The sequence below is a fragment of the Lathyrus oleraceus genome, chromosome 1, assembly GCF_024323335.1.
Source record: "Lathyrus oleraceus cultivar Zhongwan6 chromosome 1, CAAS_Psat_ZW6_1.0, whole genome shotgun sequence".
Classification (NCBI taxonomy): domain Eukaryota; kingdom Viridiplantae; phylum Streptophyta; class Magnoliopsida; order Fabales; family Fabaceae; genus Lathyrus; species Lathyrus oleraceus.
Genome location: NC_066579.1, coordinates 284,894,770 through 284,909,723, shown reverse-complemented (window position 1 = coordinate 284,909,723; position 14,954 = coordinate 284,894,770). Strand labels below are relative to the sequence as shown.

Genomic DNA, 14,954 nt, shown 5'->3' with positions numbered 1-14,954 from the left:
TGATTGGAAATAAAGTACTTGAGTCCGCATCTAGGGTCCATAGTGGTTTCAGATCGAAGGATGGTATACACCATTATCACTATGAGAATAACTTATGACACTTGCATAACAAACTATGTAGTATTCTCATGGTGGGTAAATCCAATGAAAGAATTACTCTTAATATTTATACCTACATGAAGACTTGATATCTCATATCCATGACTTGTGAGATACAATCATCAGTCTACTCACGATTAAGTCACACTTAATAGGTAAATAGACAAACTAATTATTCTAAGGACTTTATTATGTGATATAAAAGTAAGATAATAAATACAATGCCTGATTATAAGTATATATATAATAACAAATAACATATATCAAATTCATGATACAAAAGCAAATATAACCAATACAAATTGGCTATTAGGGCTTTATTCAACAATATGTACCTCGAATCAACCTATCGGAACTAGTAGTCTGAGATCCTGTCTGTGCAAACACTTTCCCTCCAAATTGAGCTTTCTTTGGCTTTTGATAGTGGGTGTTGATGTGACTAGGTTCCCCACAGTTGTAACAATTTGGCACATTAGTCTTGAAATCAACATTAATCTTTTCATCACTCTTGCATTCATTGACATCATGTCCTGCACCACCACACCTATAACATTTGATAGAAGCAGGAGTCCCTCCCCCACTTGGATTTTTACCCTGTGAAACCTTATGTTTCCCTTTGTCAGCTATAGAACTATATAGTTTTCCACGATTCAATTGCTTTCCCGTCTTTTCATTCATACTTTTATAATGGGAAGACCAAGCCCTGATGTCTTCATTATAAATCCTGCATTTGTTCACCAGTTCCAGAAACCACCAAATCTGTTGATAACCAAGGCCCTGCTTGATCTCAGGACACAACCCATTCTCAAACTTAAAGCATTTAGAAGCCTTTGTAGCTACACCATTATAATATGGACAAAACTTCACAAGTTCCTCGAACCTGGCAGCATACTCAACAACAATAGAATTCCTTTGTTCTAGCTCTAGAAACTCGATCTCTTTCTTCCTATGCACGTATTTTAGAAAGTAACGCTCCATAAGTTCTCCTATGAATACAACCCAAGTGATTTCATTACCTGTAGCCTCCAGTCTCTAACGTGTATTGTTCAACCAATCATCAATTTCCTCTGCTAGCATATGTGTGCCAAATTTCACCTTATGTGGTTCAGTACACGCCATAGCCATGAAAATATTTTCAATGTCCTCTATCCAAGCATGCGCTCCGTCCAGATCATACATGCCTTTGAAGGTATGTGGGTTACTCCTCTGGAACTTTCCCAAGTTGTGAAACTTAACATTCTGTCTATTCTGGTTGTTCTGCACAACTTGAGCCACTGCTTGCAAAGAGGCAGCAATAACACCATCATTTCTCCCATACATATTCTGAACAACATCAAAAAATAAGGATTAGAAGAAACTTTACTCGGTCGTATTCACACACCAATCATACACTACTGACACACCATAACACCTAGCCGGACGGACCAACCTGCTCTGATACCACTATGTAACACCCTACTTCCCGACTCAATAATTAATAAATAAAATATAACTCTATCAAAGTAGAATGTCACTTCACAATCCAAGAAGTATGAATGCTACTTCATTTAATCAAAAATATAGTCCAAACAACATAATTAACAAAATATGGTATTCATAGCCTCAACAAATCATCCACGCCTGAAGTGGTTTAATAATTACTTTAAATTAAAAAATTCATAACAAAATAACATAAATAAAACATCTCATTCCCCGATGTTACGTATCAGAGCAACTCCACTAGTAGACTCGACCGATAGCTACGTGAGGTAGATCTCAAACTACTCAGGTACCTGATTGTTTTACTCTGAGGGAGCATAAACACAACAAACACAAAAGAGGTGAGAAATTCATTCATATAATAAACAATATATAATAATTAAGATAATAGTATTTATACACACAAATCACATTCATTCAGAATCACATTCTCACCACAACAAATGCATAACCACAATATAATTATAATGCAATGAGACCCGACAAAATTATACAATGCATGTGGTACCAGTTCTCATCAATGGTTCATCATACGAACCTGATTCCCCCTTCAGAATCCCAAGCTCCCCCTTTTGAGTTCTGGATAAGTCTTTTGTCCCCCTTCCAACTTATGACTTATCTCCTTCAACATATCAACAATAATATATGACAGGGTAATAATGTAATTAACACAATAATTATAATAATATTCAGTGATCTAAACAAATGCAACCATACATGACATAATACACCCTTTTGGACTATTACCAATATAATCAAACACATCCTCCCAATCATTCACAACACATCAAATAATTTCTCAATACGCACCTCCTCCATATTAGTCACATTATACACTTATTTCCCACTTGCTACCGACCTCTAATAAAATTGTTAAAAATATCTTTCCCTAAAACAAAGTTATAGCGCTCTATTTCAGCTATCCAACGCTTCAAACCCCGTCCTAAAATGATTTAAGAGTTGAAAGTTATGATCAAAATCGTGCACGAAGGTGTTACCAAAAAAGTTGTTGTTGTTTTTAAATTCCAGCACGATTTTCATAAGTTTGCAGGAAGCTTTGGGTACTAAGCTGAGGTTGAGTTCTGCTTATCATCTGCAAACTGATGCTCATACAGAAAGAACTATTCAGTCATTAGAGGACTTGTTGAGGTCTTGTGTACACAAACAAGGAGATACTTTGGATAATCATATGCCATTGAACGAGTTCACTTATAATAACAATTTTCATTCTAACATTGGAATGACACCATTTTAAGCATTGTATGGTTAGAGGCGTAGGAAACCTCTGTGTTGATATAAATCTGGTGAGAGTATTGTACTTGGACCAGAAATTGTCCAACAAAGTACTAAAAAGGTGACGTTGATCTGAGATAAAATGAAAGCATCACAAAGTAGGGAAAAAGCTACCATGATAAGAGAAGGAAAGATATGGAATTTAAGGAAGGTGATTATGTGTTCCTAAGAGTCAATCATGTGACTGGTGTTGGACGTGCACTGAAATCAAAGTAGCTCACTCCTAAGTTTATCGGTTCGTATCAGATTTCTTAGAGAATTGCAATTGTGGCTTATAGAGTGGCCTTGTCACCCGATCTTTCAAATTTGCATGACGTGTTCGATGTGTCACAACTTTAGAAGTATATTCTTGATCCATCTCATGTGATTCAGATGGATGATGTGCAGGTGAGGGACAACCTTACGGTAGAAGCATTGTCTGTGAGGATCGAGGACCAAGAGTTGAAAAAGCCGAGGGACAAGGAGATTGCTCTAGTGAAAGTTGTCTGGGGAGGAGTTGTTGGAGGAAATATGACTTCGGAGCTGGAGAGTCGGATGCGAGAAGTATATCCGAAGTTGTTTTTATTAGGTATATTTCCGAGGACGAAAATATTCTAAGTGGGAAAGAGTTGTAACACCCCATTTGAATTATCTAATTTTATATAATAATTTAATTGTATTGTATGTGTTTTGAATGATTAAGGTAGTACGACAACCTTGTGTATGGGGTAGCGTCCCTAGAATATTATAATTTTAAGTGAGGGTGTGGTAATAATTAACGAGAAATAGAAAGTGTTAAACACAATGAGATTAATAATATTAATATTAAATTTAATTAAATTAATTTAGTTGTAATAATAAATAAGTTAACATTTATTTAAAATAACAATAATAATATATGGATATTATTGCTTTTATTATTATTTTATTATTTTATTGGGTAATTAGCCTAATGACATGATTCATAATATCTCTCTCTCTCTCTCTCTCTCTCTCTCTCTCTCTCTCTATATATATATATTATATATATATATATATATATATATATAGAGATTATAGAGAGAGAGGAGAGAGAGAGAGAGAGAGAGAGAGAGATTATTATTAGTATTTGATTTTTTAATTTGATTGAATACTAGAGTAATAATAATAATAAGATTTAAAAATTAAAAATAAGGGATTTAGTTGGTCTACTTATAAGAAGGCGAGGAGAGAACAGAGAGTTGTGGACATACGTGAAAGAATTGGAAAAGGGAGAGTTAGGGCAAGAGGCAATGGTAGGAAGAAGAAGACCATTATTGTAGAAGAACTTGAAGCTTAAAATTTTAAGATAGAGGGAATTATTCCTATAAAGGCGTCTAACCATGATAGGGTAGTGAGAGGTCCTTACCCTCTTAGTTTGGTCTTACGCCATATTATGATTGTTGTTGATTTGTGACTATGATTGTGAGAAATGAATTGTAATTATTATGGCTATAACAATTGATATTTGTTGATGATGGATTTTTTTTTTGAATTTTATGTTTGTTGTATGTTAAGGGTTTGGGATGATGATTATGATGATGGTATTTACTGGGAAATTTGATAAACAAAACATGTTTCTATTAATACTTAAGGGATCAAAATCAAAAATATCCCAAAACATATTTGTGTGAATCATGACCTTTGAACAACATATTGCTATCAAAATTGAAATGCAATATTTAAAGGATAATAATTTGAAGACTAGAATCAAAATGTAAAGGCTTTGAAAGTAAAATGACTGAAATCGAAATTTAAAGACTTTAAAAGATAAAATTACTGAAAGTAACTCAAATGTAGGAATGACTTATGTAAAATACTTGAAATTTATAAATGTGGAACACATTCATACATTTCCTCACTTGTTTCTCAATCACAAATACTTTGAGTTTGTAGAATTTTGAGTACAATTATAGACCCTTACAACATAAGCAAATGTCTACTTATATACTAGTCTAAAATAAACGCCTACAACGGTCGACTAAACACATCGCACCATGTTTTTGCTTCCATGCAACCATTGTCTTCAACAAAATTCCACGTGTCTTTGAATAACCACATGATCCTATTCAATTTTGACTCATTCGACTAATCAGAATAATCAACCTAAATATTGGAAACTTCACTAAGTCCAAACTCCATAAATACCCCCTGGTATTTGACTTCAAGATTCGACCGAAAATTTCCAAACCATCTTTCAATAGGTCAAAGTCATCAAATCAACCTATGGTCTCGATTAACCATGCTGGACTTCCCATCTCGCCATGGCATGCCTTTGTGTCTTACTTACCATTAATATCTATGTCGAAAATCAAAGGTAACAGATGGTAGGGTATGAAATTGTGAATTTATTGGTGTGATTATATGAATATAAGTAGTGACTGATATTGGTATGTTTATGATTGAGTTTAAAACCACCGAATATTTTTGGTCATGATTTTATGGAGGTTTTTGGGGTATGAGAAGATAAAAATCATGCCGGAAGTTTAAAAAAAACGACGACTTTTTGGTAACGCCTTTGTGCACGGTTTTGATCGTAATGTTTAACTCGTAAATCCTTTTGGGACGGGGTTTGAAGAGTTGGGTAGCTGAAACAGAAGGCTATAACTTTGTTTTAAGGATACAATATTTTTGGTGATGATTTTATTAATGTTTTTGGGGTTGGAGAGATGAAAATTATGTTGGAAATTTTAGAAAAACAATAACTTTTTGGTAACACATTCGTGCACAGTTTTGATCATAAGTTTCAAATTGTAAATCATTTTGGGATGCAGTTTGAAGCGTTGGGTAGATGAAATAGAGAGCTATAACTTTGTTTCAGAAGTACAATATTTTTAATGATTTTATTAGAGTTCGGTAGGAGGTGGGAAAGAAGTGTATGATGTGAGAAATATTGACGAGGTCCGTATTGACAAATTATTCGATGTGTTGTGAATGATTGAGAGAGTGTATTTGATTATATTGGTGGCAGTCCAAAATGGTGGATTATGTTATCCATGGTTGCAATTATGTGATTGATTGTGGATCACTAAATATAATCAAACACGCCCTCTCAATCATTCACAACACATCAAATAATTTGTTAATACGAACCTCATCCATATTCGTCACATCATACACTTCTTTCACACCTGCTATCGACCTCTAATAAAATTGTTAAAAATATTTTATCCTTGAAATAAAGTTATAGTCCTCTGTTTCAGCTACCCAATGTTTCAAACCCCGTTCTAAAATGATTTACAAGTTGAAAGTTATGATCAAAATCAAGCACAAAGGTGTTACCAAAAAATTGATGTTTTTCTGAAATTTCTAGCACGATTTTCATCTTCTCCAAACCCCAAAACATCCATGAAATCATCACCAATAATATTTATCCTTGAAACAAATTTATAGCCTTTTATTTCATCTACTTAACACTTCAAATCCCGTCCCAAAATGATTTACGAGTTGAAAGTTATGATCAAAACCATGCACGCAACCATTATCCAAAAGATGTTGTTTTTCTGAAATTTTCAACACGATTTTCATCTTCTCCAACCCTAAAACGTCCATAAAATCATCACCAAAAATATTTTATTCCTGAAACAAAGTTATATCTTTCTATTTCAACTACTTAACGCTTCAAACCCCGTCCCAAAATGATTTAAGATTTGAAAGTTATGATCAAAACCGTGCACGAAGGCGGTCCCAAAAATTTGTTGTTTTTTCTAAAATTTTCAGCACGATTTTCATCTTCTCCAACCCCACAAACGTCCATGAAATCATCACCAAAAATATTCTATTGTTTTAAACTCAATCATAAACATACAAGTATCAATCACTACTTATATTCATATAATCACACCAATAGATTCACAATTTCATACTCTACCATCATCATAATCATATCTCAAACCCTTAACATACAACAACCATAAAATTCAGTAACAATTCAAATTCATCATCAATAAATATCAACTGTTATAGCCATAACAATTACAATTCATTCCTCACAATCATGGTCACAAATCAACAACAATCGTAATATGACATTAGACCAACCCAAGAAGGTAAGGGCCCCTAACTATCCTCTCATGATTAGACACCCCTGTAGAAATAGTTCTCCCCTTACCTTAGAATTTTAAGCTCAAAGCTCTTCTACAATGGTGATATTCTTCTTCTTCTCACCATTGCCTCTTGCCTTAGCTCTTTCTTTTTTCAATTCTTTAACGTAAGTTTCCAACTTTCCTCACCTTCTTATAAGTAGACCAACTAAATCCCTTATTTTAAATTTATTTATAGATCTTATTATTATTATTATTATTATTATTATTACTATAATATTAAATTAAACTAAAAAAGTCAATATATATATATATATATATATATATATATATATATATATAGTTTTCTAAATCGTATCATTAGGCAACTATCCAATAAAATAATAATAAAAGCAATATTATCTCTATATTATCATTGTTATTTTAAATAAATATAAATTTATTTATAATTGTTACTAAATTAATTTAATTAAATCTAATAGTAATAGTAATACTATTAATCTCATTGTGTCGAATACTCCATACTTCTCGTTAATTACTATCGCACCTCTCACTTAAAATTCTAATATTTTAGGGACACTATCCCATACCCAAGGCTCCCATACTACTTAACCATTTAAAACACATACAATGCAATTAAAATATTCTATAAAATTAGATAATTCAAATGAGGTGTTACACATTCCAGAGTTTTCCCAACACACGAAGATTAAGATACTAATGATCACAAGAGATCTAAACTGCAAGTGCATCTAACCACTATCCGCAAATCACGGCTAACAAATAACTAGTTCGATATTTTACTCTCTCTCTCTCTCTCTCTCTCTCTCTCTCTCTCTCCCTCTCTCTCTCTCTCCCTCTATACACCAAATTGTGGTAACAAGTTTCAAATTCAATTTCACTTCACTCTTCTTCTTCACATACTAGCTTGAGTTCCAAAACAGAATAAGTTTCATCACTCCATCGCATCGGAAGTAGCAATCCGCAATCACTGTTGTTTTCTCCTCATTTTTAGTTCCAAAACAGAATAAGTTTCTTAAATAAGAAGTATACAGGGTACAACCCCTGGTTTTGAGAAGAATGACTCAAACTTATGTTCAAGCTTAATAAGGTCTTATATGGCCTCAAACAGGCATCAAGAGCCTTGTTTAACATGTTAAAAAGGGTTATTCTCTTACTCCACTTTACTAACACCAAATGTGCTCCTTATCTATTTATATTGCACACCTTCTCAATGCACATTTGTCTTGGTCTATGTAGATAAGCTAAACATTATTGACACATATAAAACCTTAATTCAACAACTCATTACCAAACTCAATCTCTCATTTTATCTAAAAGACTTGGTTTGGCTATTTCTTGGGCATAGAAGTGCATCACCTATATAATTTCTATCTTATCCTATCTCAAATCAACCATTTCAAATATCTCCTTAATAAATAAAACATGGCCACTATTATAGATGTTGTTTCACCGATGACTTATAACACTAAACTTCACAAGATAAGCTTAAACAATGTTAATGATCCAACCATGCTGAGGTCTTTTGTATTTGATCTACAATATGCTACAATTATTTTACTTGAAACATCTTTTGATGTGAACAAAATGTGCATTTTTCTCTCTAATCCTTTTGAAGATCACTAGAAGGTTGTCAAAATAATCCTAAAATACTTATAAGGAATACTCACCATGGTCTTCTACTTGCTCCAGCTAACATCACCATTATTATCACAATTATTTGGTTTTATAATGCTGACTATGCATCTGACCCAAATAATAAAGGGTCAACATCAAATGCTTGCACTTTCCTTGGTTATAATCTAGTTTCTTGACGGACTAAGAAACATACACTGATTGACAAGTCTAGCGTTTGAGGTAGAATACATGAGTATAACACATGTCACTATATAAATTTGTTGCTCCAATCACTTCTACACGGTTTTAAAGTCTAAAAATAATGTGGTATAAAAAATTAGGGTGTCTAAAAATTAAAAAACTTATTTCAACCAACCCATTAGAATAAAACATTTTTCTTGAAACACTATAAATTATTTTAGAAATTAAAATAAAATAAATAATAATAAAAATTAATGGTTTGATTCATATGGATGGTCACTTGTGAATGATGTGCTATATTTGCTTGATTCTGAACATACAAAAATAAAGTCAATTTTATTTATTTAGATTGGATCTCTAGTGATTGATTTGATTCTTATACATTTAATTGTGCGGTGAAGAAACAAACTCCCCCAAAAAGAAAAGCTTTTTGCAAAGATATTTATAACTTTTTTTTTTTTGCTTAGTACTACTATATTTTTAACCTTATAACCCTATATAAAAAAAAAAAAGATTTGGTCTCCAAGTAAACGAAAACATGAGAGTGAGACACTGTTAAGATTCAGCTAATAAATAAATAAATAAATACAAAATCAAACGGCCTACATTAAAAACAAAATAGGGTTTCAAAATCCAACGCTCAGAACTCAATCTCAAAACCTATAAAAGCCCAAAACCCTCTTCCGAACAATTCCTCTTAAATCTCTTGCTTCAGCTGTGCAATTCACAGCCACCGAAGCAAGAGAGAAAAAAAACCCTCACAACCAAAACGCCGCGTTTCGTTTCTCGCTATGGTTCCTTCAATTCCCATCACCGACGAAGCCGTTGCCGTTTCTATCGACAGCCCTAAGCAAAAATCAATGAAGAAGAAGAAGGAAAAGCTTCAGAACGACGTCGCTTCCGACCAGGAAACGGCGAAGAAATCTTCAAAGAAGAGGAAGAAAAGTTCCGATGATGATGAGGTGAAGAATGAAACTATCTCTGAGGTTAAGAAGGAGAAGAAGAAGAAAAAGGCGAAGGTGGAAGATGAGGATGTGGAAAAAGAAGCTGTTGTGAAGCAGGATGATCCGAATGCGGTTTCGAATTTTAGAATTTCGGAACCGTTGAAGCTGAAGCTGAAAGAGAAGGGGATTGAGGCTTTGTTCCCTATTCAAGCCATGACTTTTAATACTATTCTTGATGGTTCTGATTTGGTTGGTCGTGCTCGGACTGGTCAGGTTTGTGGTTGGCTTCCTTGTTCTTAATTCTTAAAATTTTGATTAGATGTATGCTTTTCTGGTAAAATTTAGATTTTTTAAAAGAAATTCAGGAATTTGCCATGTTTTTAGGGTTTATGGATAGTGATTTTAGATGATAGATGTATGATTTTTTGGTAAGTTTATAATTTTTTAGAAATTGAGTATTGTAACATGTTTTTAGGGTTTAAGGATGGTGATTTTAGAGGGATTATGAAAAGTTGAAATTTAGACATATGAACTAGTTGGATTAACATGTTTCTAATAATTAAGTAATTTAACATTTTTTAGGGTTTAAGACTAATCTCTAAATTAGCTTATGAAATAATTGGTTTTAATTTAATACAGGGAAAAACTCTGGCATTTGTTTTGCCCATATTGGAGTCACTGACAAATGGACTGGCAAAATTGGTTAGAAAGACTGGCTATGGGAGAGTTCCAAGTGTTCTTGTTCTCTTACCTACCAGGGAATTGGCCAATCAGGTATGCTATACCTGAACCAGTGTGTTAGTTTTTTAATCTGTCATGTTATTTATAGATATTTATGTGTTGTGATTTGTTGTTTGTTAGGTGTATGCTGACTTTGAAGTATATGGTGGGTCATTGGGATTGGCTGCTTGCGCTGTATATGGTGGGGCTCCGTATGGAGCCCAGGAGGCTAAGCTTCGTAGAGGCGTTGATATAGTTATTGGAACACCAGGGCGTATTAAGGTAATTACTCACTTTAGTTGTAGTGTTTTGTTAAGTGTGACTTCTTTTTATGAACATAGTTGTTAGTTAGGCAGAAAGTGTGCACTTACTTCAAGTGATTATTTTTTTGCAGGATCATATCGAGAGGGGAAATATTGATCTGAGTCACCTAAAGTTTCGTGTCCTTGATGAGGCAGATGAGATGCTGAGGATGGGTTTTGTTGATGATGTTGAACTTATTCTAGGTATTTGATTTGTTTTTGTTGAAATTTGGCTTATGACGGTTTTGCATTGTGGAGAGAAGACGAGGTTATGTTGAAGACACCTTATTGGTGTATTTTAATCTATTTTTACTAGCCATTTCGAACACTTGGTCTAAATGCTTATGTTTTGTAACTTGTCCAAGTTATCTCTTCCAAGTGCCTCTTCTGTTTTCTTGAAACCCAGCAAACATTGGCTTAAAATGATTCCCCCATTTATCCACTGTGGAGCTGTCTATTTCACATCACTCATTTTGTGGTTGCTCAATTTTAAGTTGCATTACATTTTGGCATTGCAATGTTCTCATATTTGATGTTTGCAGGTAAGGTACAAGATGTTACTAAAGTTCAGACGCTTCTTTTCAGTGCTACTTTGCCAAGCTGGGTTCAACAAGTATGCACCTGTAAAATTTGTTCTTATTCTGAATTCATGGTGTCTATTTGGTGTTATATTGAACCTGTTCCCTTATCTGGTTTTGTTGACAGATTTCTAAGAAGTTTCTTAAAGCAGACAAGGCAACTGCTGATCTTGTTGGTAATGAGAAAATGAAGGCTAGCACCAATGTTAGGCATATTATCCTTCCTTGTAATAGTACTGCCAGGGCTCAAGTTATCCCTGACATTATTCGCTGTTATAGCAGGTGATTTTTAATCATTCATTAAATACTTAATAATATGATGCATGTTTTGAAACTTCAAAATTGATATTTTGGCATGTGGTCTGTTTCAGTGGTGGCCGAACAATTATATTTGCAGAGAAAAAGGAGTCTGCTTCCGAGCTTGCTGGATTGTTGCCTGGAGCAAGAGCTCTCCATGGTGACATTCAGCAGTCACAGCGTGAGGTGAGCCATGAATTGATATATTTATGCTTTGTAGATAAGTCAATATAGATTATGTATATTTGTCCTTATTACTGTTCTATATAAACTGTTTCCTGTTACTTGCAGATTACATTGAAAGGTTTTAGGTCTGGTAAATTCATGACATTGGTGGCCACCAATGTGGCAGCCAGGGGTCTTGACATCAATGATGTTCAGTTGATTATCCAGGTACACTTGTTCAATTATAATGTCATATATATTACAATATTCCATTTCCTATATATCCTTTTATCTGATATTCTGAATCTAATTTGTTTTAGTGTGAGCCTCCCCGGGATGTAGAAGCATATATTCATCGATCTGGACGTACAGGAAGAGCTGGTATATTTGAATTTTGTCTATTTATAGTGGAAATTTTATTTTAATATTCTTGCAGAAGTTTTGGCTTATATAGTTGGTTTTGTTCTTCTCAGGCAACACTGGAGTTGCTGTAATGCTTTATGATCCCAGAAGGTCAAATATATCTAAAATCGAAAGAGAAGCAGGTATTAAATTTGAACACGTATCTGCTCCTCAGCCTGATGAAATTGCCAAAGCTATTGGTGGGGAAGCGGCTGAATTGATTTCTGATGTGTCTGATAGGTATGCTGGTGATATTGTATGTAAATCAACTTTCACTATTAACACTCTTGCTGCTAACATGGGTCATGAATGCAGTGTGATTCCTTCATTCAAAGCTGCTGCTGAGGAACTATTGAACAACTCTGGTTTAACAGCTGTTGAGTTACTTGCAAAAGCTCTTGCCAAGGCTGTTGTGAGTACAATGTCCTTCCATTATTTTCTTATAATTATATTTTTCTAATTATGAAGTCTCCATTAAATGCGTTTCTCTGATGTGGGGAAATTTTATTTGCAGGGGTATACCGAGGTAAAGAAAAGATCACTGCTGACTTCCATGGAGAATTACGTTACACTAATTCTTGAGGGAGGAAAACCCATGTTCACCCCATCGTAAGAACTTCACTATATTAAACTAGTAACTTAGGGCCCGTTTACATTGGATTCTCTAAAAATACATTTTTGTTATAAATAATGTTCTTAACTATAAACAATCAATGTTTTAAATATCACCAGTGTGTTTTCCCTTGTGTTTGACTTATGCTTTTATCGTTACTGTCAGCTTTGCATTTGGAACCCTGAGGAGATTCATACCTGAGGATAAGGTTGACGGGGTGCAAGGTCTTGCTCTAACTGCAGATGGACAGGGTGCTGTTTTTGATGTACCAGTCAAGGACTTGGATGCATTTCTTGCCGGTAAAGTTTCTTCATAGCTGACTAGAATTTTTTTGTGTGCATTAAAAAGTATTTTTTCACTTGCCATTCCTTCATATAGATATTATGATAGCATCCTTATCTTAATCATGTAATCAATCATATGTATCTTTTCGTGCTCAGGTCAGAAGAATGCTGTCAATGTAAGCCTAAAGGTTGCAACAGAATTGCCTAGTTTACAACAAAGAGAGGAAGCAAGTAGGGGCAGATTCGGTGATCGTGGGTTTGCTAATCGAAGAGGGTTTGGTAGGTTTGGTAGAGGACGAGGTGGTGGCGGCAGAGGTTTTGGTGGAGGCAGAGGGGGAGGTAGATGGTAAAAGCGGGGCTAGAGTGAAGAAAAATAGCACATGCTATAAATTAGGTGCCACTGAAGTTTAGTGCTGTGTTATTGTTATACTCTACCCAACATGGATGCATAATAACACAAGGAATGTTTATCCCACCCACTACAATTTTGATAGCTGCTTGAACCTTGAACCCTAATATTAGGGACTTAATTTTTCCATCCATTATTTATCATTTGTTTTGTGTTGTCTCTTCAATTTGAATTTTTACAGGAAATTGTAAGAATTAGGTCGTTGTTTTTGTAGAATTGATATTAAAGTTGTATTGCTGACAAAGACAATAGAAAGAATATATATTCTATAATTTATGTTTTTCTGAATTTTCATTCTTTACACTGTTGCTTTCGTGTAAGTTGTTAGACTTATATTTACGATAATTTATTGCTGTAACCACTAATTACTTTTATACACTGCTATTACCTCTAGTAACAGTATTACCACAGGGTGTAACAAAGAAGCATAAACCATCAACAAACACTATTTATAATTTATTTTGGTAACCACTAGTTACAAAGAAGCATAAAACGTGTACTCACATTATTACCACAACTTAGGAAAAACTAAGGTTCATGAACTATTTAATTGCATAACATCTTCACTTAAATGACCTTATCCCTACTTGAAGTTGTTAGGGGACATTATATGTAATTGCAATTACGACTGTCCTATATGGTTATCATAGAGTTGACAAGTCCAGTTCGGCTGGAAAAACATGCAAAATGTCACAGATTTTGACAACCTTTTTGAGCAAATACTATTTGATTCGGCTTGTTGAAAACATCCATCCATGTCAAAGATAACCCTATTTTCATTACTAGTACAAAGTTACATATATAATACAATTATAAATAATATATATGTATGACGTTGAATGTGTAGTAATCACTTAAACCCATACTTAACGATTAGAACATTTTCTTGATGAAAATATTCTCCATAATTATCTTTTGATATGCTCCCTCAAGATAAAGTCAAGATAAAGTTACTTTTTATCTTGGACGCAATTTTAGCAAATTTCGCTAGCGTAAAACTTATAAGAATGTTTGCAAGTTGATCTTTGCTAGAGACATGAGAAGACTTTGTTTGACCTTGTTCTCTTGCAAAGTGGGGTAGTCTATAAAAATGTGTTTCATGCGAGAATGTGTTAGTTCCTAATTTCGACGATCATATTGGAATTAAGAAATAGAGTTTTCTGTGAAGATGTTTCGACTAGATCAGATATTGAGAGTTCTAGTCGAAGATGCCTTGATGAAAGGGTCAAGATGCTGCAGGAACTTAGAAAGATTTTTGTGTTTGAAGACGTTTTCACGAGAGATTCAAATTCAAATAAAGGAGGGAGGGAACTTTTGTTCTTATCTGAATTGCTGAAGATACACGTGGAGCATAGTGGATAATTGCATCCATGCAAAGCGCCATTTGTCTCGATATGATAGAAAGACCGTTAGAAGCGGTTATTTTAATTAGTATAAGTAAAAGGTCTTAGTGCTAGGATCGTGTGTGTTCAAAGTGTGTACAAAGCCTA

The 14,954-nt window shown here is 34.0% G+C and overlaps 2 protein-coding genes across 2 annotated transcripts; one reads left to right on the top strand and one right to left on the bottom strand.

Annotated features, from left to right (window-relative positions):
- Positions 1-420: 420 nt before the first annotated feature.
- Positions 421-1,077, bottom strand: LOC127103528 (uncharacterized). The gene has a single exon (XM_051040783.1). The coding sequence runs from the start codon at positions 1,075-1,077 to the stop codon at positions 421-423; it is 657 nt and encodes a 218-aa protein (XP_050896740.1).
- An 8,361-nt stretch (positions 1,078-9,438) lies between these two features.
- Positions 9,439-13,752, top strand: LOC127130712 (DEAD-box ATP-dependent RNA helicase 7). The gene is made up of 14 exons (XM_051059682.1): positions 9,439-9,967; positions 10,334-10,468; positions 10,556-10,696; positions 10,809-10,920; positions 11,259-11,329; positions 11,422-11,576; positions 11,666-11,777; positions 11,883-11,984; positions 12,077-12,137; positions 12,230-12,398; positions 12,474-12,570; positions 12,673-12,767; positions 12,937-13,070; positions 13,212-13,752. Exons 1-14 carry the CDS (start codon positions 9,542-9,544, stop codon positions 13,403-13,405), a joined length of 2,004 nt encoding a protein of 667 aa, XP_050915639.1. The 5' UTR covers positions 9,439-9,541; the 3' UTR covers positions 13,406-13,752.
- Positions 13,753-14,954: the final 1,202 nt, after the last annotated feature.

Bases quoted from the DNA above. Each gene is read 5' to 3' on its own strand.
- LOC127130712 (XM_051059682.1), top strand. From the start codon at position 9,542: ATGGTTCCTTCAATTCCCATCACCGACGAAGCCGTTGCCGTTTCTATC. The intron at 11,577-11,665 runs GTGATTTTTAAT...GGTCTGTTTCAG, and splicing joins ATTATTCGCTGTTATAGCAG to TGGTGGCCGAACAATTATAT. The intron at 12,768-12,936 runs GTAAGAACTTCA...CGTTACTGTCAG, and splicing joins AAACCCATGTTCACCCCATC to CTTTGCATTTGGAACCCTGA.
- LOC127103528 (XM_051040783.1), bottom strand. From the start codon at position 1,077: ATGGAGCGTTACTTTCTAAAATACGTGCATAGGAAGAAAGAGATCGAG.